This window comes from Portunus trituberculatus, chromosome 48 (genome assembly GCF_017591435.1).
Source record: "Portunus trituberculatus isolate SZX2019 chromosome 48, ASM1759143v1, whole genome shotgun sequence".
Classification (NCBI taxonomy): domain Eukaryota; kingdom Metazoa; phylum Arthropoda; class Malacostraca; order Decapoda; family Portunidae; genus Portunus; species Portunus trituberculatus.
In genome coordinates this window covers 13,300,167-13,325,166 of record NC_059302.1, presented here as the reverse complement: position 1 = coordinate 13,325,166, position 25,000 = coordinate 13,300,167, and the positions used below count along the sequence as shown (strand labels likewise).

Genomic DNA, 25,000 nt, shown 5'->3' with positions numbered 1-25,000 from the left:
CTCTGCATTCTTTTCCAGGGACTAAAATGATTGATTTTTTTCTTAACTTACTTGCAAGTGAAACCCGAGTATCAACTTAACTAAACTAAATTATCTAGTATTTTTATAACTTCCTAGGCTAATTTTCAAGGAATGGCACTAAGTTAAGATTTTAAACAGTTTCTTTTCGAGTACGCTTTCAGTATTACTTAGTTGGTCTTCCTTTCACGTAACGAAAAGTACATACTAAAACAACATTTTTGTAATATGTTGTTGAGTACTAAGTGCTTTCTTCTTAATTAACGTAGACCAACATAAAAGAGCACAAAGGAAGAATAATTGGAAGCAGACCTGTTGGCCCTTACAAGAATGGTCGAAATAAAGCAAACATCTTACTAATTGTTACTAGTAATCTAAGATAAGAACCGTAAACAAATAATTATTTTCGGTCATTTTTGTATATTCATTCATTATTAGTTATCATCTTTTTTATCGTGAGGGTTTGTTACGTAGCCTGCATCAATTGTGAGGTATTTGGGCAAAAATTTGGAGTGCTTTGTTGAGTCAGGAAACAGTAATACAGCTGCGCCGGCCCCCTGATAATTGCATGTAGCTACACTGTGCTCCTCCGCTTCAGTAAATTCAAGCAGTGCGTTCCTTTTTCAGAGTTCGGATAGTGGGAAAAGCAATCGCGGCATCGCTCCCGGTATAAAGTATTTAGAACATCCGAAAAGTCTGAGCAGGCTGCGGAAATTATCATACTGATTCGACTTTCCAGTGAACTCTCGCCTACCGACTTTTTTTTTTTTCCTTCTTTTTCATTTCAAACATTCATATTCAGAATTCAGAATTTCTTTTTATCTTTATGCTGGCTTTCGCAAACTTTTCGCCTGTGGACTCTCTATCTTACTTCATTTAATTTACTTAATTTTTTCATAAGGCGTCGTGAATTCTTCGGTAAAATTTGTAGAGCACTTAAGTAAGCAAATACAATTTTCGCGCTCCATTTACTGCAGTTAAACGGTGGTGAACATGTATTGTCATTTCTCTCTCTCTCTCTCTCTCTCTCTCTCTCTCTCTCTCTCTCTCTCTCTCTCTCTCTCTCTCTCTCTCTCTCTCTCTCTCTCTCTCTCTCTCTCTCTCTCTCTCTCTCTCTCTCTCAATAAAAGCCATACTAACAAACACACTCACGCTACTTCCCTACAGTATGTATAGCTTTTCTCGTCCTTCACCTTTTTCTTCAACACTTCTAAATAAACAACAGCGCTCCAGTCTTCTCATCACACTTTCTGCCGTTCCCGAAAAAACATCAGTCGCTGTCTGATAGTTTTAATTAACTGCTGTGTTCCCATCATTGGAAATACCTTCTCGTTTGTCTTCGCCCCGATCGAGGAGACACTACACCAGCCAACTCTCAGCCCAAATAGCTGTAGTCTTGAGTCTCTTGTCCCTATCGCTCTGTTATGTTCTCTAGGTGTCAGTGCCGGGAGGTATCCAAACACCTCAGTCTTCATTGTACTAGTGTTGCTTTCCTTCACACCGTTAGGAATCCTTTACAGTGTTTCATTATTAGTTTCAAAGGCGTTTTTAAAACATACTGTGGTTGGAGCTTCACTTCTTTTAGAGGTGACTGAAAATAATAGATTTTTCTTTTTTAATATGTACTACTCTACCTGTCTATAAACCTGATCTTACTTCACCTAACAAAACATAACAAGGTATGTGGACTTCTCACGTTCAATGGTGCCTTTGAAGCAAGACGTGGTGCAGGATTTACTTCCTTTAAAGATGATGAGTTGTGATCTCTATTTTAATTTTCATCAACTATATAATATATCTGACTATAAGCCTAATCTAACCAAACCTAACAAAACATAAGGCATATAGACTCAGACGCAATGTTTCATATCTTGCTTTTTCTACAGTCATTCCTATCTACGCTGCCAACACCACCACCTCCCTGCACAAGACTTTCCACTTAGTCTCACCCTTTTGGTGTCCATCTCACTAATGCTTTTTCATCCCTTTCATTAGTTAACTCTGAAATTCTCTTCCTGTTTCTGTTAATTCCCTTCCTAGGACTGGAACTGTTTACAAAGACTATCGAAACACTTCCGGGACAAAAATAACCTGTTTTGAAAACCGTATAATTTCTTTTTTATTATTTATTTATTTTTAGGTAGGCAGACAACTTAACGTAATTTCTTTTCATCTTTACTACCCCTGTTCGGCCTCCTTCAGGCGTATGCGTATGTGAATGTATATGTACTATATGTAAGTCTACATATATATACTCTGGTAATCTCCAACCAAACTCCCTTGAAAAGTTGCTCCGGTAAATTATGAATGACCACCGGGAATACGCTGAAGAGCCGCTACCTGCCGTTACTTATTCATAGAGGATTACTGAAGGCTGCGTTATCCCCTTCTCTTGGCTGGCGAAACAGTGAAACACATCTGGAACTGTTTATTCATGTAGCTTCACTAACACGTTTGAAATCGGTTACTGAGAGGTATTTTCGAGGTAGAGAGAGCGAGCGAGAGAGAGAGAGAGAGAGAGAGAGAGAGAGAGAGAGAGAGAGAGAGAGAGAGAGAACATTCCACGGGGGACAGGAATACTAGATCACGCCTTAATGGAATATCTTCTCAGGTGGTATGGAGGGAGTGAAGGTAAATAAGGCTTCATTCTTGGTTTCTAGGGACTTCTCTGTACTTTTGCCGTTTCTCTAGTGTCTAATAGGGAATAAAGAGATGTGAATTTAATCTAGTTTCCCTAATGGCTCATCTGACATAACAACATATAACCTTTCCCCGTCTAGCGACTTAACTTGTTAAAATGTGAGAAATTATTTTTTTCTCGTTTTACTGTAGAACTATTAGACTGTAGTGGAAGAAAAGAGCAAAATAGTTCTTGGCTACACATCTGCTGTAAAGAAAGTCGATCAAGGCTATTGAGTTAAAAGATTATATTACAAAAGTTTAAAAGACGTTATTTGGAGTAAAATTAGCGGTGAGAGGCTCAGTGCGGAACGAATCACATCCCTATCTAAGACAAACACCAGAGTATATACAAACTTTGGAGTATATAACGAGTAAAGAATTCCAGTGTATTGTTTTTACACCGTACTTACAAACGGACGGCCCGGTGACACCTTATTGCACTCATATTTACATCAATACCGAGAGGTTGCGTTCCCGCCTTACAAAGCTCATTGCGCGCACTGAGCTCTTGTATTCATATAGCATTTTGACGAGTCGTGGAATTATAATACATGAACCAGATATAGAGCAATATATGCCAAGGGGCACGCTGAAGCCTTTCATTACCCTGTGCTCGGGTTAATAAACACTCTGGCTTTGGAGTAATTCAGAAAAGTGCAATCTATTGAATACAAAAGGCATGAAAGTTAACATAACATGGAATATTTTCTAGGATAAACATCTGCAAAATAACATATGTAATGAGAAAAATTCTTGACTTGTCTGTTATCCGCATTGGGAAAGAGGGCAACCCCCCCGCAACACACACACACACACACACACACACACACACACACACACACACACCGCGTAGTGTAGTGGTTAGCACGCTCGGCTCACAACCGAGAGAGTCCGGGGTCGAGTCCCGGGCGCGGCGAGGCAAATGGGCAAGCCTCTTAATGTGTAGTCCCTGTTCCACCTAGCAGCAAGTAGGTACGGGAAATAACTCAAGGGGTTGTGGCCTCGCTTTCCCGGTGTGTGGAGTGTGCTGTGGTCTCAGTCCTACCCGAAGATCGGTCTATGAGCTCTGAGCTCGCTCCGTAATGGGGAAGACTGGCTGGGTGGCCAGCAGACGACCGAAGTGAATTACACACACACACACACACACACACACACACACACACATATATATATATATATATATATATATATATATATATATATATATATATATATATATATATATATATATATATATATATATATATATATATAACGCGAAAACGTCTTCCACAAACAGTTGTCTCAGACCGAGAGCTAGATCAAGCAGATATAATGCAGGAATTTTTAAGCAACTAGATTTGAATCCTTTGAGGTACTTGCTTTGAACGAATCACAACTGTCACTAACGTCATTAGGGGAGAGAGAGAGAGAGAGAGAGAGAGAGAGAGAGAGAGAGAGAGAGAGAGAGAGAAATTCGTCATGGCAAAGCTTAGAACAGAGAAATCTAACCTCAAATTTATAAACGTCTTGGTCTCTCAAAGGAAAGACCACAAAGTTAAATTGTCGGACTATCATGGATAAATCCTTATTAAGTTGTCAATAAAGCCATGAACACATGATCCCAACCATAAAAACCGGTAAAAAAAAAAAATAATAATAATTCACTCGAGCTTGTCAGTCTTCAAGTGTGCCTACAGGCGTTAAATGAAATGAAAAGAAAAAAAAAAGTAGGTACGTAAGAAGGTGTTTGTGAATGCAAGTCCCTAAATTGTAGTGTTTTGATACAGCTGAAGCGTTAAGAGTTGCTGTTCACTCATTACACGGAGCAAAAATTCAGCAAACGGTTCCCGAACCATGAAAACATTATACGGAATGAAAATAGGTAAATATAAGTTTGAAGGATTATCGAAAACACCCCTGTCATCCAGGACACTTGCTGCTCGAATCTGTTGAAACAAATAAAGTTAAGCAAAACCTTTAAGAACAAGAATCACGAGCTGTCCGACAGTCTGAGACACTAGAGATGAAGCAGAAGCAGTCACTGTTTCCAACTGCAGGGCGAACACCCTACGAGTACGGACGGTATTTCAGCCAAAATTCCAAAGGACAGAATAAAAATTCCTATGGATTATACAAACATTTCTATTCTGAGACGTAGGGGACTGAAGACATGTGTATTTATGGATAATTTGTCTGTAGGGTAAAGCTCTCAGTGACTGGCAACAGTGGAAGCAGTGTAGAATGGTGAGTGATGGGAAGAGGATATACGACGCTCTCCTGAGGTGTGTGCCGCTGGATCTCTGGGTATGTGTTTTAACCTGTCTGTTTGTTCAACTTGATGTCTATTTCTGATTTTTTAGAGACTGAGGTGTGGTGTACTCGGCAGGAATTGCTACTAAGTAATGACGATGAAAAATTAATATGCGTTTCCTAACCTTAGCGAAACTCTCTCTCTCTCTCTCTCTCTCTCTCTCTCTCTCTCTCTCTCTCTCTCTCTCTCTCATTTCGATTAAAGAATGTGTACGTACTGTATGTGTGCGTATAGAATGAAAGATTGCGAATAAAAAAAAAAAGTGCAAGAAGAGCAGTGCAGTGGTCTCCCATTGTTGGGTTATGGTTTCATCCTGTAACACTTAGAAGCAACAACAAGAATAAATAGAATTACGATTGATATGGAATAAAAACACCTTACACAAAGTTACCGATTAATTTGTTGTTTTTAGTATTATATTTTTGCAACTGGCGTGGAATTTTAGATTACTGTTGCCTTTCATCTTTCTTGGAGTATGATGAATCGATGCAATCCCCAACGCGCTGTGAAACGTACTAGTAACCCCAAAAGTATTACAGAGATGTGTAAGCAAAACATTGACGAGATCATAATATAAATGATGAATAAATAAGATCATAAAATGTCCTTTTTCTTACGGTAGCTGCAAGGTAGGCGTCGTTTGTGCTAGGTACTACTTGGTAATTATGAGTGAATCGTAGCCTAATTTGTATTGTTTTGTCAGGCTGGAATTCATATGCTCACAATCTCAATGATGCATGAACTGTTAATGAAAGATTGCATTTTTTTCCTATTTAGGGAACATTCATAGTTTCTTTTGTTCATAAAACATTGACTTTAGAGAAATTTGACCGAAGCGCAGTCCTCTTTTCCCTTTTACATACGGTAAAAGGAAACACACACACACACACACACACACACACACACACACACACACACACACACACACACACACACACACACACACACACACACAGGTAGTCAGCTTTGTCTTGTAGGAAGCAGCCTACCCTCTCACTCAGACCAGACTCTGCCAGCCACACACCAGTAAAGCCTCCTCGGACCTCCAAGGCCACAGAATGATTAGTAGCGAGGACTCTCATGGATGTGTTTTCCCATTCACTACATACTTTTCAAACCATCACTATTCTTATTCTTGAAAATCACAAAACGTTTAATCTGGGCATGTTACAAACTAGAATAGGTTTGAGAGTATACGGTCCAGTTTCTCGTTTCACATTGCAACGATCGCTCTACAATGATAATAATAACAATAATAATAATAATTGTAATAATAGTAATAATAATAGTAATAACAATAATGATAATAATAGTAATAATGATGATAATAGTAATACTGATAATAATAATAATAATGATAATAATAATAATGAAATCGTTACACTTTACAAATAACACAATATTCACACTTCACAACGGACCAGATTCCTCAGACGCTCCTTATCTCATTCCACACTTCAGTCAAAGACCAAAAAGAAAAGCCTCATACATTTCAACTTACTTCATACATTTCGACTTCGGTGTCTCCTGCTTCATCTCAAATTTTGCACTTCATAACAGACAATCAGAAAGCGTGTATGCGTAACTCTTTCATGAGGTGGGTGTGTCACATGGAGAGGTTTGCTACATAAAGAAAATCACGCGTTGTAAGATAAAAGTAAAGAAAACCATAACCTAACCACAAACGTCTTAAGAGTCTAACCATGAGGTAGGTATCTTAAGTGCAAGTATTGATCTTTCTATCAATATTTAGTCTTTAAGGTCCAAAATATTTTCACACACCAGACAGACAAACAGAATAACTGATGTATTGACTGTCTTGTTGTATGAGTTGTCCATTGACTGACTGCCCGCCTACACCAGCCACGCTCTCATGCATTCACGCCTCAATACTGCCATGGGAACCCCGACCTTAATACATAGCCGCCAGGAACACTCACACAGACACACACACACGCTATGGTGCAAGGTGTGTGAGTGGCGTTCTGCTGGTTGTGTTTGTTGTTCTGTGTTTGGCGTGCTCTATTCACGGATCGGGTGAGGGTAAATGAAAGGAACTGAAAATAGTCACGTACGGCACGGAATCTCGCTTTCATCTCCATTTCCGTGTCAATAAATAATCTATGAACGAAGTGTGTTTATTAAGGGCATTTTTCACTAATTAAGGGATTCCAGCAAGTAGCTACATAGTAATTTTCTTTCCGTGAAGCTTTTTTTTTTTTTTTTGCGATGTTGTCCTTAATTAAGTCTCCATACGTCATCTGCGAAATAAACTGTAGTCTTTTTTTTTTTATGTCCTTAAGTCTCGTCTATTAGGGACAACCGCATTTTTTTTCCGATAATATTAAGTTCCACCATGCTTCGTTCACTAGGAAAACTAATATTTGGGGATAAATTTGTGTTAAGTAAGTAGGTAATTCAAGTGACTAATCTTACTGAATATCACGAGTCTCAGTAAGGATGGCAGATAAGGATCCATGTGTGTTACTAGCCACTGTGAAAAGAAACTGTTGAGTGAACCGCAGTATAGTCTCTCTCTCTCTCTCTCTCTCTCTCTCTCTCTCTCTCTCTCTCTCTCTCTCTCTCGTCGGAACGCTTAAAGTCCACATTTTTTTTAGTTTTTTTCAGTGCAGTGGTCAATAAAGGGTTGGTTCTTGTGTTACATTTCTTTGTTATGTTTTTTTTTTATGTGTGTGTGTGTGTGTGTGTGTGTGTGTGTGTGTGTGTGTGTGTGTGTGTGTGTGTGTGAACAGTCTCACGTGACGATTTTTGCGTGGCACTGGGAACAATAGCAGCATTCCAGTGTGGTGTGCGATTTCGTGTATACCAACATTTCGTCTTAAAATACAGTCGCTGGAGTAATCATACGGTGTCAGTCATACCTTGCAAACACACACACACACACACACACACACACACACACACACACACACACGTTGAATTTTAGTTGTCTTTTAAAAATATTCTCGTAATTGATGATATCGTTACGTGTACAGTTGAATAATCACAAGAAAATCATAAACCAATTCCAAACAAACAAGACCTGAGTGAAGGGAATAGTGCCTTGCTGAAGTGAACGAGAAAAAATAATAGTCGCAGTATAGAAAAGAAACGAAAAATAGTAGTTACACAGCAGAATGCGAAGGAAGAAAATACGTTTATCTTTTTGACGAAATTGGAACAGGTGGACGTAGAAAAGTCGCAAGGCACAGCAAAGGAATGTGGCAAAAATCGAGAGTGAAAGGAGGGAGGAATGGAGGGAGGAGAAATTTCAAGAACAAGATTTTAGGTGTGTAGACAGAAATAAACGACTTACTCCTGGGTTTTTGGAGGCTAATGAGGCAGTGGGCGAGTGAAACAGACTTAGGAAGAATCAGGAAGCTTTGAAAGGAGATTGTGTAAATGATAAATGTGAGAATGGCGATGACTGGTGGCATGGTGTGGCTGCTCAGAGAGGCTAATGAGGCGGTGAAGCGGTGGAACAAACCTAAAACAAATGTGGTAAATAGACGGAGATTAGGGTGTTTCAAGAGGGGGTTACCGTATATGTTGAAGTGACATGATCACTTTCATACTGTCTAGATCTCAGGTTAGGTTAACTTTAAATAAATTCAGTTCTTTAATCTCAGTGCTCATCTCACTGAGTGGATCACGATTAGAAAAAAAAAAGAGAAGAAAAAAAGGTAAATAAATCCCAAAATGAAAAGGCTAATGTATATAGTTTCAAGAGAAGGCTACGGTGATACTGAAGTGACATTATTGCTTCCATCGCAAGATCTCACGTTGTTAGGTTTTTATAAGCTAAACTCATCATCATTATTTCAGTGCTAATATCATTGAATGGATCTCGAAAAAAGAAAAAGAAAACGTTATATTTTGCGCAGAAATAGAGAGCTTCAAAATTCGTAGACGAAGGCTATTTCCATAGTACGCGGAGGTTGTATAAGTGAAGGAAGGAGTGGCAGATGGCAAGACGCTAATGTTCAGGAGCTGCCTTGTGTACAGTAGGTCACCCAGCCGCTTGTGTCCAAAGTCTGGAAGAGTAAGTGTGCCAGTCACTCTTCAGGACACTGAAGTGATTCAGGGTATGTTAGGATAAGTTCAGTTTAGATCTGGTTGAAGTGCAATAGTAACTTCATGTGCATGGGAATCACTATGAGAGTTAAGGTTGGGTTAAGATCGTGTTGTGATGCAGCATTAACTTTGTATGGGAATCACTATAAGAGTATTTCCGAGAATATCCTGATGCCAGTTTCAGGTACAGCCGAGCGTCATCACAGGCGACCACACTATTCTCACATGCCACCCGGTCCTTGTAGCCGCTCTATTTTACTATGTTTTTTGTGTTTTTAATTCATGAAGAAAGATGTGCAGATATTTTGGGATTATTAGAATGAGCAATTATGTAGAGACGTAAAGGCACAAAGCATCTGTTAATGAAAATGTGCATGTAGAAAAGCTCATAAGTAGCGGTGTATGTGTGCCCACGTTACACAAAAAAAGCTGAAGATTATAAAGAATTGACATATCAAATTGACGAGGCGTCAAAAGTTGATCACAGATACGTGAACATGGGTGGGGGATTTTATTAGTAATAGCGTCGAGTGTTTGGCTACGGAAGTGAGAAATTAAGTGATGGAGAATAAAGTTCATTTGAAGCTTGAACGATGTTGTTACGACGGAAAAATATCTCAAGCGAAAGATGACAAGGATAAAGCGCAAGGCGAGAATATTACAAGTGAAGCCCAACCATTTAGGAAAGGAAAATTCAACACGAGACTTTTAAGAAAACTACACCACGAAACCTGAAACAAAACTGGCCTTTAGATACACGTAAATGCTTTCACGTAACGCAAGCGAGGAGAGAATATTAGAACAACTGAAAAACAAACTTAAGATAAACTAGAGGCCTTTATACAATGACTACACCACATAATAAGCAAAACTGCCCATTAGATTCACGTTGATTGCTTTCACATGAAGTAAGCGAGGGGAGAATATTAGAGTAAGTGGAGACCAAACATTCATACTGGAAGGGGAAATTAAACTAGTGACCTTTACAATGGCTACAACACGGGGCCTTAGCAAAACTGGCCATTGGATTCATCCTGATACTTCCCCATGACATAACGAGGGCCGAGAATACAATGCATAACAGAAAGGAAGTGATGTTCAGGTAATGGAAATCACTAGGTAATAAAAAGAATACTTCCAGGAAACTGACTACAACCAGGAAACAAGAAGGTGATATTAGTGCAAAGAGAAAAATAAATAGATAAATGAATAAACAAAACATATTTTTTTCTTTGTTCGCCAAATTATCAGATTTTCTAGTTGATCGTCAGATTTTTCAGTATGTTATGAATGTACAGTAGTATATCTCCAATAGATAAACACTTTTCGGAAATTTGTCGAGAGTGATGGAAACGTGTGTGTGTGTGTGTGTGTGTGTGTGTGTGTGTGTGTGTGTGTGTGTGTGTGTGTGTGTGTGTGTGTGTGTGTGTGCGCGCGCGCGTATTATATGACAGCGAGAGAGAGAAAGAGAGAGAGAGAGAGAGAGAGAGAGAGAGAGAGAGAGAGAGAGAGAGAGAGAGAGAGAGAGAGAGAGAGAGAGAGAGAGAGAGAGAGAGAGAGAGAGAGAGAGAGAGAGAGAGAGAGAGAGAGAGAGAGAGAGAGAGAGAGATTTAGCTCCAGTGACAGAAACAAAGGACCTAATTCCAGAGCTGAAAGATACAAGGAAACCAGAATCGAGTCAGTCGGAATGGTTCTTCTGGTGAGAGATGGCGACAGAACAAGAGATCATGAATATAAATGAGGGAGGAATACAGATACTTAGGTAATGTATCCACCGAAGCTGAAGTAATGGTGTATGGAGTAGTTTGTATGGCGTACGTGATTTTTTTTTTTTTATTTTTTTTATGCAGAAACCCGCCCCCTCCCCTCCAAAAAAAAGCATCTTTGAATTAATGGCGTGACTTAGTGAAAACGAATCTAGAGGCAAGATAAATTTTGTATATAGGTAACACACACACACACACACACACACACACACACACACACACACACACACACACACACACACACACACACACACACACACACACACACACACACACACACACACACACACACACACACACACACACACACACACACACACATACGCGTTTTGCATTTCCTTTTATCTATCAGTAAGGTCGACCTTAAAACACTGTCTTTTACTTATTTTTTTCCTAACGCGCCAATGAGTCTGGTCAATGGTAAAAAAAAAAAAGAAAATCAGGGAAAAGAAGAAAAACGAAAATGCTCGTTACGTGTAACGCTCTGGAAAATAAATGATGTGCTGAAAAAATAAAGAGTAATACACTGCGCAGGTTCTCCAAATGTATTACTCCTTCCTCGTATCCGTCATGTTCGATGCAAATTTGATTCACTGTGGTTACTCTATTCGATTTTGATTTATTGTTTTATTTTCATATATATTCTTTTTAACCCCTTCAGTGCTTATGACGCGTTTTCATATTCATTCTGCTTACTGTTTAGTGATTTGATACATCTTCAGAAACTCTTGTGGGGGATTAAAATAGTGAAGACTGTGGCCTTTAATCTTCTGCCCTCCATAGACCCTTCCTAATGTATATAAAATCGTCTAATGATACCCAAAACTGAAAGTAAAGATGCGTCCCGGTCTTGAAGAGGTTAATCGAGTCTAGAGTATTAATTGGTTTAGATTCGTAAGCTCTTGTGGCTTTAGAGGATAGTGGCATGATAGTGCCACCATTTAAAGCTTTCCCAACGACCACTGAACGATTTATGTTACTTCTTGATACAAAATGAATTAACCCCTAAGAATTCATGCATTTAACGTGCTAGACAGCTAGAGAAAGACACCATACATATGTACTGGAGTGATGGGCATTAGCGGCAGGTCATCATCACGATAAGTAAGAACAAATATGTCACCTTAACAACCCGATTCCTTCTGGTACACACACTGCGTTATTCATGAAGTGACTCAGCGTGGTTAGACAGGCAGTGAGTGACACGAACATCTGGCACGCTGTGAGGATGGCGCGCTGCCTAAACCGGGTCACCTGAATAAAGAAAGCTGCCGTCACCACAGTTACCGACAATAGCCAATAGCACTTCACAGAACAAAACGCTGTCGAGATCACTCAGAATGGTGTGCGGGGGCTGACTTGGAGTAACATGCATCGATACAATGACAAAATCTGTAATAAAAACATAATAAAATGAGGGAAACTGCAAGTGGCCATCGAGTCTTAACGTGGCAGTCCCTGTATGAACATGACTACCTGTTTCCATCCATGTATCTCTCTAATCATGTTTGAAAGCTCCCTATTGACACTAACAACCTGATTACTGAGTCCGTTCCATTCATCAACCACTCTATTTGAAAACCAGTTTCTTTTCATCTCTCTCTCTTAAATCTAAATTTTTCAACTTTAACCTAGATTTTTCAAGATTTTTCACTCGTCACAGCCAATAGTACTACATGGAATAAAATTGAAAATGGTGTGCGGGGGCTGAATTAAAGTTACAAGTTTAAAGACATCCGATTTGGTTTAGTAGTGGGTCAGTTAAGAGAGAGAAAAAAAAAGGAAACTATGGAGGAAAGGCAGAGAATAAAGAAGAAAGGAATGAAGGAAAGTAACATACCAACCTACGAAAGAATGAGAGGAGCTAGGAATTAATAAATGAAGGAATGAGGGACTGGAAATGGAACAGAATGAATGGGAGAAATTGCTAATTGTGTTATGAATTAAAGTAACAGGCATCGGTACATTGACAAAACCTTCTGTAATTGTGTGTGGCATACTTGAAATGAACGCAGGCAAGAAATACCACCACGACTCAGAGGTAAAGAGATATCTATCTGTATATTAGATAGCAAAAGCGTAACACGACTTTCAATACCCTGGTTCACTTCGAGACGCCCGTGTGTGTGTGTGTGTGTGTGTGTGTGTGTGTGTGTGTGTGTGTGTGTGTGTGTGTGTGTGTGTTCGTGTGTGCGTGTGCGTGTGCGTGTGCGCGTGTGCGTGCGTGTTTTTGTGGTGAAGCACGGGGCTTGGTTGTGTGCGTGTGTATGTGCAGTGTGCGTGTCACCACTATAACACACGTAGCTCTCAAAACAGAAACATAAGTTAATCAATTCAGTATAGAGTCACGTGATGTCTGGCCGAGTGCATTATTGCTACATTAAAAAATATCCAGGTATTGATTAAAGAAATACAGACTCTTTGATCATTCATAATTGTGACTTTCTCCATGTTGATCTATTGTATCCTAAACTTCACCGAATTTGAGCTTAGTCTGAAATCGTGTTGTCTTTTGAAAATAACCTGAAATTTAAACTCCTGAAGGCGGGTCAGGAATGATATGAGTCAAGTGTGGTTAGGAGCGATGAACTGAAGTAGCGAAAAGAATGAGGTTACGATTCATTGAAAAGATTAATCAAAGGGTTCATTTCTCCTTAGCTCGCTTGTTACCGGCGCTATTTCTTCCTTCGTTCAGTGTTTTGTATCAGTTTTTATTGAATAACTTTTTAATTGTTTTATTTTCCTTTTTTTAATCTTTGAAACTCATTTTCATTTCCTTCTGTGTCTTGTGTGCGTGTGTTAAAAGTTCATTTAACTGCCAATTCAGCTTTACTTTTCTAACATGTATATTCCTTTTCCTGTTAAGATAAAAAAAGATACGTGTATATTTTTCTATGAGCGTTTCTCTTGATTGTTCTTTCTTAATTGCTCTCGTGAAAATTAATTGGTTTGCTTTTTTTATCAACACGTAAAGTCTGAATTTTTAGTTTTATTGGAAAGCAGCTTTATATTTTTGTTCTTTTCTGAATGTTTTTTTCCTTCGGCACCAACTTTCTCTTTTCCTTTCTAGAACTGACAAACGTTTCAAGGTTTCATTGTCGCTGCGTATCCCGAGTTTCTTGTTCTAAGTATGTACAAGTTATATTTTTCATCATTATTTCATTTTATTTTGTATGATGATGTAAACACCACAAAGGCCACTCAAGAACGTAGTCATTACTGTAATACGTCCTTGTCAGAGATACAATTACAAGTTTGCTGCGTTTATTTCTGCTCACATATCTCAGCTTTCTCCACAATTACATTTATGCACCGTCCGTGACATTACAGCCTGCAGTGAATGATGCTTAACAAGTGTGCTCTTACCCTCAAGCCATAATATTGATTCATTCATTCATATTCTCTCTCTCTCTCTCTCTCTCTCTCTCTCTCTCTCTCTCTCTCTCTCTCTCTCTCTCTCTCTCTCTCTCTCTCTCTCTCACACACACACACACACACACACACACACACACACACACACACACACACACACACACACACACACACACACACACAGGCTAACCCCGAGTCTTGGATTGGCATCATTAGTGTAGCGCTTCTTCCCGCCACTCCCTACACGCCCTGCGCACCGCACGCCTCCCACGCTCTCTTGTTCCTCCCACGTCGTCACATGTTGCTCATGCTCCACGCCCCCGCCGTTCAACTCAGGAAGTTGGTCAAGTGTTTGAAGGAAGGAAATTTTACAAAACTGGTATAATTCTGAAAACAAAAATCACAATTTTGGAAAGAAAAAATCCTATAATAGAACAGAACGATAATGCAATGGAAAGGGAAGATAAAAAAGAAAAATACCAGCAGGATGACCAATGGCCATCAAGGCGACTGAGAAAAAAGGCTCACATCACTCAGAAGAAAGGTGGAAAAAGTTGAGAAGAATTTCCGTCAATTCCACGTGAGGTTATAAGGATGTGGAGGCGAATGCCGCGGTGATGGCGAGGGCCGGAGCGAGGACACCTTCAGTGTTTTGCCGCTGAGCTTTGTATTGTCGTTCAGAAATTTTGTCTCGTAGATATTCCTTTGGGAAAAGTAAAATTTGGCCTTTAGCTGTTAGAAAAAAAAAAGCATGGAAGTCACAAAATGTGAATTGGGTGTCCGTGGTGACAGACGTATTTAAGTTGTGGGGGCGGCGTGGGAGGGGAGTGTCAGCAGTGTCAGGGTCGTGATGGAAGGTAAGAGGTGAAAACACACTTGTGACATAAGACCATGGCGGCATAAAGGCGTGTGCCGTGCACAGAGGATCTAGACCTTAACCTGTGTGGCGTCCTCTGTCACCAGTGCACCGAGGCACATCACCCGCACAAGGGTGGCTGTACGGAGCAGAGCGACAGGGAAAAATGAGTCTTAAGACACGTCATTTGTATCTACCAAATTAAGAAAAGACGCTCCTTAGAACCTGTGGTCTAAAAAGAATGTTTTTCACGTCAAAGCTGCTGAAGTCAATAACATGACATTTGATACGATAATAGTTAAGGGTGAATTATCTTGTATCTGTGAGGGAAGGAGAGAGAGAGGAGGCAACACGAATACCGGCCTACCTGTTGGAGAGAGACCTGAGGGAAGGTCTGCGGTAGAACACCAGGAAGACTAAGGAGTTGGCGACAGTTCCGAAAATAAACACAACCACCAACACCGCCAGGAGCGCCGCCGTCACCAGTACGCTAACATCTGGAACGAGAGAAAGACAGGCGTAGCATTAGTGTGTGGCAGACATGATAGAGACGCATAACACTCGTGGCTGACAGACTGGGTGCTTCTGGGGACAAAAGTGCTGAATGAGGAACTGTAGTGGAGAACTTTCGTCTGTCTTTGGTGGTTGTGAACACACAGACAGTGGAAAAACAAAGGAACAGTCGTAGTCAGGTGTTAAATTTCCACACAACATCCACTGCGTCTCGTGTTTCCTCTCACCCTCACTTCCTCTCACCTAAAGAGTTTCCTACCAAAGACAGACAACGGTGGATTATCAGGTCAGAGTACTTAATATTGAGAGAAAGCACAAAACACAAGGGGAGTGAGTGTGGTATGTTACTTGACTTCTGACAGTGACATAGGGGAAAAAATATATGTCAAACTGAACCATGCGGGGGGAGGGAAGTGGAAAAGATGATAAAGAATATGTCAAATGTGTAGAAATTCAATCAGACGGTACGAGAAGGAAAGGACACAACCCAAGTAGAGTGAATCCACATCTAAGAGTATGTCAGTAGTAGTATATCAACGTCATTTTCTCTCACTAAAATTCAAATAACAAAATTCGTCCCACATAAAAGAAAAGCCATCCCTACATAATAGATTCAGTTACTCGTAGTATGTTTGTTAAAAGCAGAATTTTTTATTTATTTTTTTTTTTTTATTTCTTCGCGTGCAATTTTCATAGGAGGGATCTTGTTGGATGGAGATAACTTGTAAAATCTATATAGAAGTGTACGTTGTTTTGTCGTTGGCAAGATGACCAGTTTTTGTGCACTCTTACTCTCTTCTCTCCGCGAGTTGTGTGGCGGCAGCGTGCTCAGTCCGGCATGTACTAGATAACGCTGTCAGGAGATAAGAGACACGAGAGGGACGAGTAGCAAGTGGAGCATTAAGATAACATTACTATCACAGTGTTGACAGAGTTCATCCATACAGTAAAGTGTACATGACACGCTAAGAGGAAGATTAGATTACAAGCACATCAAGTTGCCCTTTCTGTTCAGATGAAATTTTGTGTTATAAGAACGTAATAAAATAAGGAAGCTGCAAGAATCTGTGAGGTCTACACATTGCACTCCCTACATGAGATCTGTCTACCCATTTCCACTTATATATATATCGTTCTCATCTATAAATTTGCCAAATCTTTTAAAAGCTCCCTGATAAGTGGACTCAAACAATCAGTTTATTGTGTTTTTTTTCCCATTTATCTACCACTCTTTAAGAAACTGTTCTTATCTATCTTTTTTCATCAATTCTATCAAATTGTAACCAATTATTTCATGTGTCATCCTGGTAATATGCTTATGTCAGTCTTAGTATATCCATCATATCACTGAAAGGCCTCTATCAAATCCTCTCTCAATTAACCTAAATCTTTAAAAACTACAATCACTTTTCGTAAGGAATACTCTTTATCCTTATCCTTGCTCTTGTACCTTTAGTCATTGTCCTTTGTAGTCAATAGGGGATGTAATTAACAGATGTACACCCTTCCTGTGATATGCGAACTAAAATTGTACTTTATAATCTAAGTGCCAAAAATAAGGCAATTGTGGTACCAAGTGATTATCAAATGTAATCCTCTGACTTAACACTCCGCGACTCCTTTGCTGTGTGGCGTCCAGGGAAGGAATATGCTTGGCACATTCATCCTCTCTTTGATCTTAACTTCCTAGGAAACGAATGGTACTTTGATGGATCTAATACGAGTAGTTATGTAACAATACTAGGATTTATCATACTCTTAGGCGTTATTTTCATTATAATCATCATTACCTCTGTTCTCTTGCCCTTCCTTTCTTGTTTTCGTTCTTATTCTTGTTCTTGTATTTTTTATCCCTCCTCCTCCTCCTCCTCCTCCTCCTCCTCCTCCTCCTCCTCCTCCTCCTCCTCCTCCTCCTCCTCCTCCTCCTCCTCCTCCTCCTATTCTTACTTTTCATCATTATCAACGTTTTTTCAGACAAGTGATATCTCCCAGCCTTCCTCTTGGCCGTATATTCCAAGCCACTCAAATGAAATTACCAGCATCTCTACTTCCTGTCTGTCATTTTCACATTTCAGACCTGTTATCACTCTAACTGTTCATTTATATATATTTTTTCTTTTTTTTTCTTTTAACATGTCCGTTTCTTTTTACTCCCAACCAGTACATTCCACCAAAGGAATATTGCATCTTTTATTGCTACTTTTGCGCTAACTGCTATTCTCATCTAGCTAATTACATGTATCCCCCCCTCCCGAACCCGTCCTCGTTCCAGAAGTTAACCACTATTCTCAGTTTTCACTCGTTTTTTTACTCATACACTCTGAAACTCCCTATTCCTGCCTCTGTATGTCCTTCTACTTTTAACATCACTATTTCAACACACTTCTGAAATTTTACGATATTTTTTCTTAACTGGACTCTATAGTGACTGGCACTTTCAATGGATCTTTTTTTCACTCTTTTTGATGCCCTTGACTGGTGCCCTCTTACATAAAAAAAAAGTTACGTTATACTGCCTTCCAAAGTGTTTCATAAATGTTTTAGTGAAGGCAGACAGTGTGAGGTGATAGCCCTTCCCTGGCGCCTGGTTGTTCGTTAAGCCGTGACGATGCTTTCATTCAACACTCACGGCCGCTGTTCCCCTTTGTGGGTGCAGTGTATATATATAGGCGCATGGCGAGGGTAACTCCGACGCCACCACCAGCTATTACACCTTCTCTCAGGCCGCAGTGAAGCCCCTTGATTATATATATGCCGGGTTTCTTAGAGGTGGGAACTGAAAGGACTAATGTGGATGGAGAAGAGCGACATGTAGGTGGAAGAAATGGGTGGAAAGGTCGTGATTATTATGGTGGCGATGGAGCTGGCGATGGTAGTGGTAGTGGTGGGCAGAGGAGCAATAACCTTGTGACGTAAGCCCGTATTCTGAAACTCCTTAGCGTGAAGTGTATTTCAAAGGCTATGTGTATGATTATTCGTGTTTCTCTGGGTGCGGGATTACTGACAAAATATCACTGGAATAATAAAAAAAAGAAAGAAAGCTACCTAGAAAATTCTATTCAATTTACACTAGGATATGTTCAAGATAACGAAACATGAAGGGATTGGTGTCAAAATATCACGAACTAAAAATAAAAGATTGAAAACTTTTATTATTACCAGGATGTGTTCAAAAATAGAGTAAGATATCGATGTATTAAGGAAAAAGAGATACCATAGATTGACACTGCAGCCAAATTTACTTCCAGGCTGTACCAAATATCAATGTTGCTTCTCTAAGGCGAAAAGTTAAAGCATATGCCCTGTAAGTATAGAAATAGCAGCCACTATAAATATTCACCCCGTGGGAGACTCCGGAATAGAACCGGAAGCAGAAAAAAGTCAGTATTGCATTTCTTGGCAGCCTCGGGGAATGTTTTGCTAGATAAGATTCTGGAATTAAAACACATCCTGCAAAAGAACGGTCTAATTTCGTATGCATTCCACAGTCAGCTTAGACAAGATTTATGAGTCTCTCTCTCTCTCTCTCTCTCTCTCTCTCTCTCTCTCTCTCTCTCTCTCTCTCTCTCTCTCTCTCTCTCTCTCTCTCTCTCTCTCTCTCTCTCTCTCTCTCTCTCTCTCTCTCTCTCTCTCTCTCTCTCTCTCTCTCTCTCTCTCTCTCTCTCTCTCTCTCTCTCTCTCTCTCTCTCTCTCTCTCTCTCTCTCTCTCTCTCTCTCTCTCTCTCTCTCTCTCTCTCTCTCTCTCTCTCTCTCTCTCTCTCTCTCTCTCTCTCTCTCTCTCTCTCTCTCTCTCTCTCTCTCTGGTTAGAGCGCTGGCTTCATATATATATATATATATATATATATCTATTTCACGTCTGTCTGTGTGTGTGTGTGTGTGTGTGTGTGTGTGTGTGTGTGTGTGTGTGTGTGTCCGAAGATCGGAAACAATAAAATTTACAGTCACAATTGGTGATGACGTCAATGGCATTTACCGTCAGAGACTGCAGCAGATCAAACAAACAGTGAATTACACACACACACACACACACACACACACACACACACACACGACCGTATTCTCAAGTGATCCTGCATCTCATGTCGACATTTCTTCACATGACACAGTGAAATTTAACGTGGGTGTTCAAGAGTGTTTTGATGAGTGTAGTGTTAGTTTAGCAATGCGTCAGCAAAGGGAATATACGTTGATCAATAAGTGCGACGGGAATTCGAGGCAGTGGGTATCAGTCATCTCTGTCACTCCATCCCGAATTGCCGGCTGTTGTCTTCTTTCAAAATAATGACGATGAAATCTTGAAGCGTTTTGGAATGCAAGGGTAAAGACTTCAGTTATGTTATTTAAGAGAATATGCTGTGGAAGCCAGAGAGAGAGAGAGAGAGAGAGAGAGAGAGAGAGAGAGAGGGGAACTGAAGGAATTTTCATCTGAACGGAGATGTTTCTTAATAACAAGCAAATGATTATCGTGTGAAGGTAAAGCGGTCACGTTGAACAAGTACAGTACATAATTGTGATGCATGGTGCCAGTAGGTCTACACACGGCAGTTCCTGTGTAAAGTAATATATACTTACATCAATCTATCATACCTATCTATAAATTTCCTTCCTCTTTATTATGGCTCCTACCTGAATTTACTAAGAACTTAACCGAGTCTGTTCATCTCATTTGTCACTCTCAGAACCCATTTCCTCTCTCTAATGATGACTAGAAGCGTTTCATGTTGTGTTCCCAGTGTGGTTAGATAATCAAGTGGACCCTATAGAATATTCGACTTTTCTTGAGAAGGAGAAGAAAGGTGTTCCACAATGCAATATATAAGGTGTTCACAGGCCGGCAACCTTGATAGAATTCAACACAAATCAATATAGGTTGATAAAGTTGTTCGTGGAAGCCGAGTAACCTTCTGCTCTTCCTTCCACTGAGTTCTATATTTTACCTCAGTCTCATGTCCTCCGATCTGTTGAGAATCTGTCAACTTTCATATTGTGTAAGGAAACTTTTATATAAGAGGGGATCTGGCCAAGGACAACAAAAACTGATGAAGAAAAAAAAACTTACTAAAGATGCCAGGCCCTTAAGGAGACAGTTGGAAGTCTGGTCCAAAATTACACATTACGTGGAGAAGTGCCTTGAGAGCAAATCAGAGGACTTAGTCTGAGAGAGAAGACGAAACACAAAGAAAGTGAGTGCAGATGATTACTCTCCTACTGACCATTGTTATGCTCTAGGGACTGGCGCCTTCAGTGAGTTTTTTCCGATTTTTGCCTTTTCTTTTTTTTTTTTTTTTTTTTTTTTTTTTTTTTTTGGTTCCCTAGGTTGGACCAGAGACACCCTTACATGAAAGGAAAGAAGAAAAAATTGCCCTTCCGGGAGAGGAGGATGTGCCCAGAATAAACGGACGCCCCATGAAGGGTTAATCTCTGAAACCTGCTAAAGGGCACTGAGGAGGCAGGTGCGTAGCGGTGACTCGGCAGTGACTCATGTCATGTGCCTATAAATAGATCGAGCAAGATAGTTCCTACAAATTATTGACGTGATTCATAAGGTCGCACCTGCTGCCGCTTTCTTATGAGCAAATACGAAGAAAACTTACATTATGAAAGTAAAAATGTGCAGAAAATATTTAGATGGTGTATCAGAAATGCAGTTATCTTTCTTTCATCCATTCTGTCAGTAAATTCAGGAATTCCACTTGTCTTTTCCTTCTTCCTACGATTTCAGCTGTTTCAGAAAAGCAGTAATGAAGGTGAAATATCCGAATCTGAGCTTGCCTACATTTCCTTTACTTTTCTCTTCTAGCTACATGTCTGGAGATGGCATTACACGAGGCAATTTTTTATGATATACTCTTGGCCGGACGTATTTATTCATAGAAAATACAATAAAATAATACAGATATCCTAAAAAACCTACATCCCTTTTCTCAGTATGCGCAAAGAAGAATAGAACATAACATAACAAAATAAGGGAAGCTGTAAGAATCCATTAGGCCTAGAAGCGGCAGTATGAAATATATCTATCCATTTTTACCTATCATCCCCATCCATAAATTTGTCTAATCTTTTAAATTTCCCTGATGACTCAGCACTAACAACCTGATTACTGATTGCTGAGTCCGTTCCATTCACCAACCACCACAACACAAACAGAGAAGCTGATCACAAGACTAAGGAAATAGACACACTAGAATATTCCACATAAAATAAGAAAGCAAGAAGGAAAATAAATAAGAGACATATATCTTGCAACCCTCAATAAGCAAAGGAAAAAGAAAAGAAAATGACAGCGAATGAAAAAAATAATCACAAAAATTTAAAAAGCACACTCATTACCATGCACGACTAACAAGCACCGGGTCGTGAAGTTACATTCCCGCTATAGATCTGCCTGCACGCCGGGCTGAGGGTGAGATCGCTTAAAGGTGGGTACTCCAAGCGACACGTCACGCCAGGAGGAACAAAACTACAAAGAATGAAGTTCCCAGTTTCCTCACTCCATCCCTTTTTAATTGTCTTTTACAATAGGTACAGAGAAAGGACTGCCCACTCGTCCCTATCCTTTTGTAGTCGTAGGAAATATAGTGAATGTGCGGTGCTTTGTCTTGGTCGCTGTGTGTGGGACTGCCGCCACGGTGTATATACAAATAGATTCTTTAAAACAATCTGTGTGCAGTGTGGCAATTAAGGCCTTTTCCTTCCGTATATGATGCAGATGATGCTTTGTAGAATGACAAGATTGCATTACAGGTGCGTGTGACTTGTTGAACTAACCTAAACACTTAATGTAAAGCAAATATATTGTCTTCAGATGGTAATTATATAATGCGACGGGTACTACTTCTCTAAAATTATATAGATTATCACTAAACTTTAGCTGTGTGTAACATGAAGGGCCTAACCTAACGTGCCGTGGTGACCTAATAGAAACCAAATAAACTAATTGTCTTCATATCCCAACATGCAATGGGTACTTCTCTCAAATTTGATAAAATATAACTGTTTTTAACTGTGTGTGACGTGAAGACCTAACCTAACTTAACCTCACCTAAAGCAATAATCCACCATGAACCAAATGAACCAATTGTCTTCGAAATCCAAATCAAGACATGCAACGCCCACTGCTTTCAGGTTTCAGACAAAGCTGTTATACTTTCTCCAACCTTCTCGAGCAGGAAGTGTGACAGACAAGGCGCGGCGTGTAATTGTTAGGAAAAAGAGCCTGAAGAAACACCGACCTCGATATTATGTATATAGCGATCACGTGTCCGCCTCAGTAAGGAGGTCATGCGTATTTGGTCTCAATGTAATGATGTGAAGTAACGGTTCACTTAATGGTGTGGCTAATTATAACGTTTGGTTTGCATTTATTCGTTACAAGCATTGTTAAAAATAGATATAAAAAACAAGTGAAAAATGAAAAATTGTACATAGAGAGAGAGAGAGAGAGAGAGAGAGAGAGAGAGAGAGAGAGAGTAAAAGATATATATAATTTCATAGCTTTGTATAAATAAGGCAGTAATAGATGACAGGACTTCACCAGGTAAATGTGCGAATAAACAGTAGACAGGAGCAGGTGGTCAAAGGAGGAAAGGAGAAGAGAAGCGTGCAGCGGCAGCAGGACTGAGAGGATGGGCGGTCACGTGGAAGACAGACAGGCAGGCAGGGCGGGCAAGGCGGGCAGGCGAGGAGGGACGAGGCGGGTTGGCGGACGGGCGGGCGGTGGGTGGCCGGGATCAGCACCCTTCCTCTGGTCTTTCAGCACAACGGCACCGCCAAGTCTGCGAAAACGGAATCAATACCCGTGCGCGGATCTCCTCTCTCCTCCTCGCTCCCCTCTTCTTTCCCCTCCCTGTCCCTCTTCACTCTCACCGCCTCGCCCTCACGCCCGCACCAACACAGTAATCGCAGATCGATATACTATGGCCGTACATCTCTCTTCACAATCCCCCACTTTGAACCAATCCTGTTTATTTACCAACTCTCGCACGTGTAAGCCAGGAAGTATCCCTATTGTTTACCTCCCTTCGCGCTTCTTCGTGCTCCACGTGTGATCTGTGTGTTATGCAGAGAGAGAGAGAGAGAGAGAGAGAGAGAGAGAGAGAGAGAGAGAGAGAGAGAGAGAGAGAGAGAGAGAGAGAGAGAGAGAGTGGGTGGTGTCGGTAAAGAAAGGCATGGCTCAAGAAACCAGATTGATCAGGTAAAACCTCCTGACTCACATCACAGGGAGTCCTAATGGTGTGTTGCTTGAAAACCCCGAGGCAGGAGGCAAGAGGAGGAACCTGGAACTTTCTTTGTTTTCCGCCGGAACATGCTTTCTTTTTTCCTTCCTCACCTTGAATGAAGTGCATCTTTGTTGGCCCGTGCCTCTCATTAACGCCATTATCACTATTACGTAACCTCACGCCTCAAGCTATTAAGATTAACAAGAAACTGAGGAAGCCGAGAGTCGCCTCCACGTGCTGGCGAGGCTCTGGACAAGATTTACACGCTGGTGCACATCGATCAGGGAAATCCCCCGAGTAAGAGGAGGCGCGAGGCCACGGCACGACGGAAATTAGAAGGCGGTATCTGAGATGAAATCGTGAAAAGTAAATGGCTTGTAGGAACTCGCACGGAGGAAGCTAGGGAGTGTGAGATGTGAGGGCGTGGCGCGGACTTCTGTTGCTTCACTACAGCGACGGAAGGTAAACAAGAAATTGAAAGAAGAAAAACAGTCACGTCTGGTCTTTCGTTTTCTTTTCAGGTCCAACACTTTTTCTCCAGCGGGGTGGGAGGCGGCGACTTTATGTTAAGGAGTTGTTGAATTATTCTGCTACTGCTGTTGTTGTTTTTGCTGCCATTTGCTGTGGTGTTGGTTGTACTCTTGCTGTTTCTTGTGATACTGCTGTTGTTGCACTATCACGTTGCTGATGTTGCCGTTACTGCCACTGCTAAAGGCGCTACCGTGCTTTCGTCGTTGCTGTAGAAGTTGTTGCCGCTGCTACTGTTGCTGCTGCTGCTGCTTCTGTGTGGTTTTGCTTTTGTTGTTGTTGCCAATGTAGATTCGGTTGTTGCACGGTTGCACCTATTACTGCCATCACCGTTATTACTACTTCTGCTGTTACTGGTGTTGATGCTGTTAATTGTTGCTACTGCTGCTATTTTTCCTGATGCTGTCCGTGTTGTTTTGTTTCTGTTGTTTCATTTGTGGCTACTTTTATTACAACGACTACTTTTTTGTTAGTTATCAATGCTGCTCCTGCTACTTCCGCACCACTCACTGTTATTGTTAGTGTTGTCCTTCGTTGTTGCTTGTGTCGGTACTGTTGCTGCCATTATCATTGCTACTGTTGTTGATGGTGCAGCTTCAAGTGTCGCTATTGTTATGTGTGGTACTGTTATTGCTACTCTACTGTAGTGTCTGCCGCCACCGCCTTACGGCACGG

General features: G+C 40.5%; 1 protein-coding gene across 1 annotated transcript in view; it reads right to left on the bottom strand.

Annotated features, from left to right (window-relative positions):
- LOC123498785 (beta-3 adrenergic receptor-like) overlaps positions 1–25,000 on the bottom strand; it is a 137,172-nt gene that overhangs the window by 45,257 nt on the left and 66,915 nt on the right. The window contains exon 2 of the mRNA XM_045246210.1: positions 15,429–15,558. Within this exon, the coding sequence (XP_045102145.1) occupies positions 15,429–15,558 (130 nt within the window). The remainder of the gene's footprint in view (positions 1–15,428; positions 15,559–25,000) is intronic.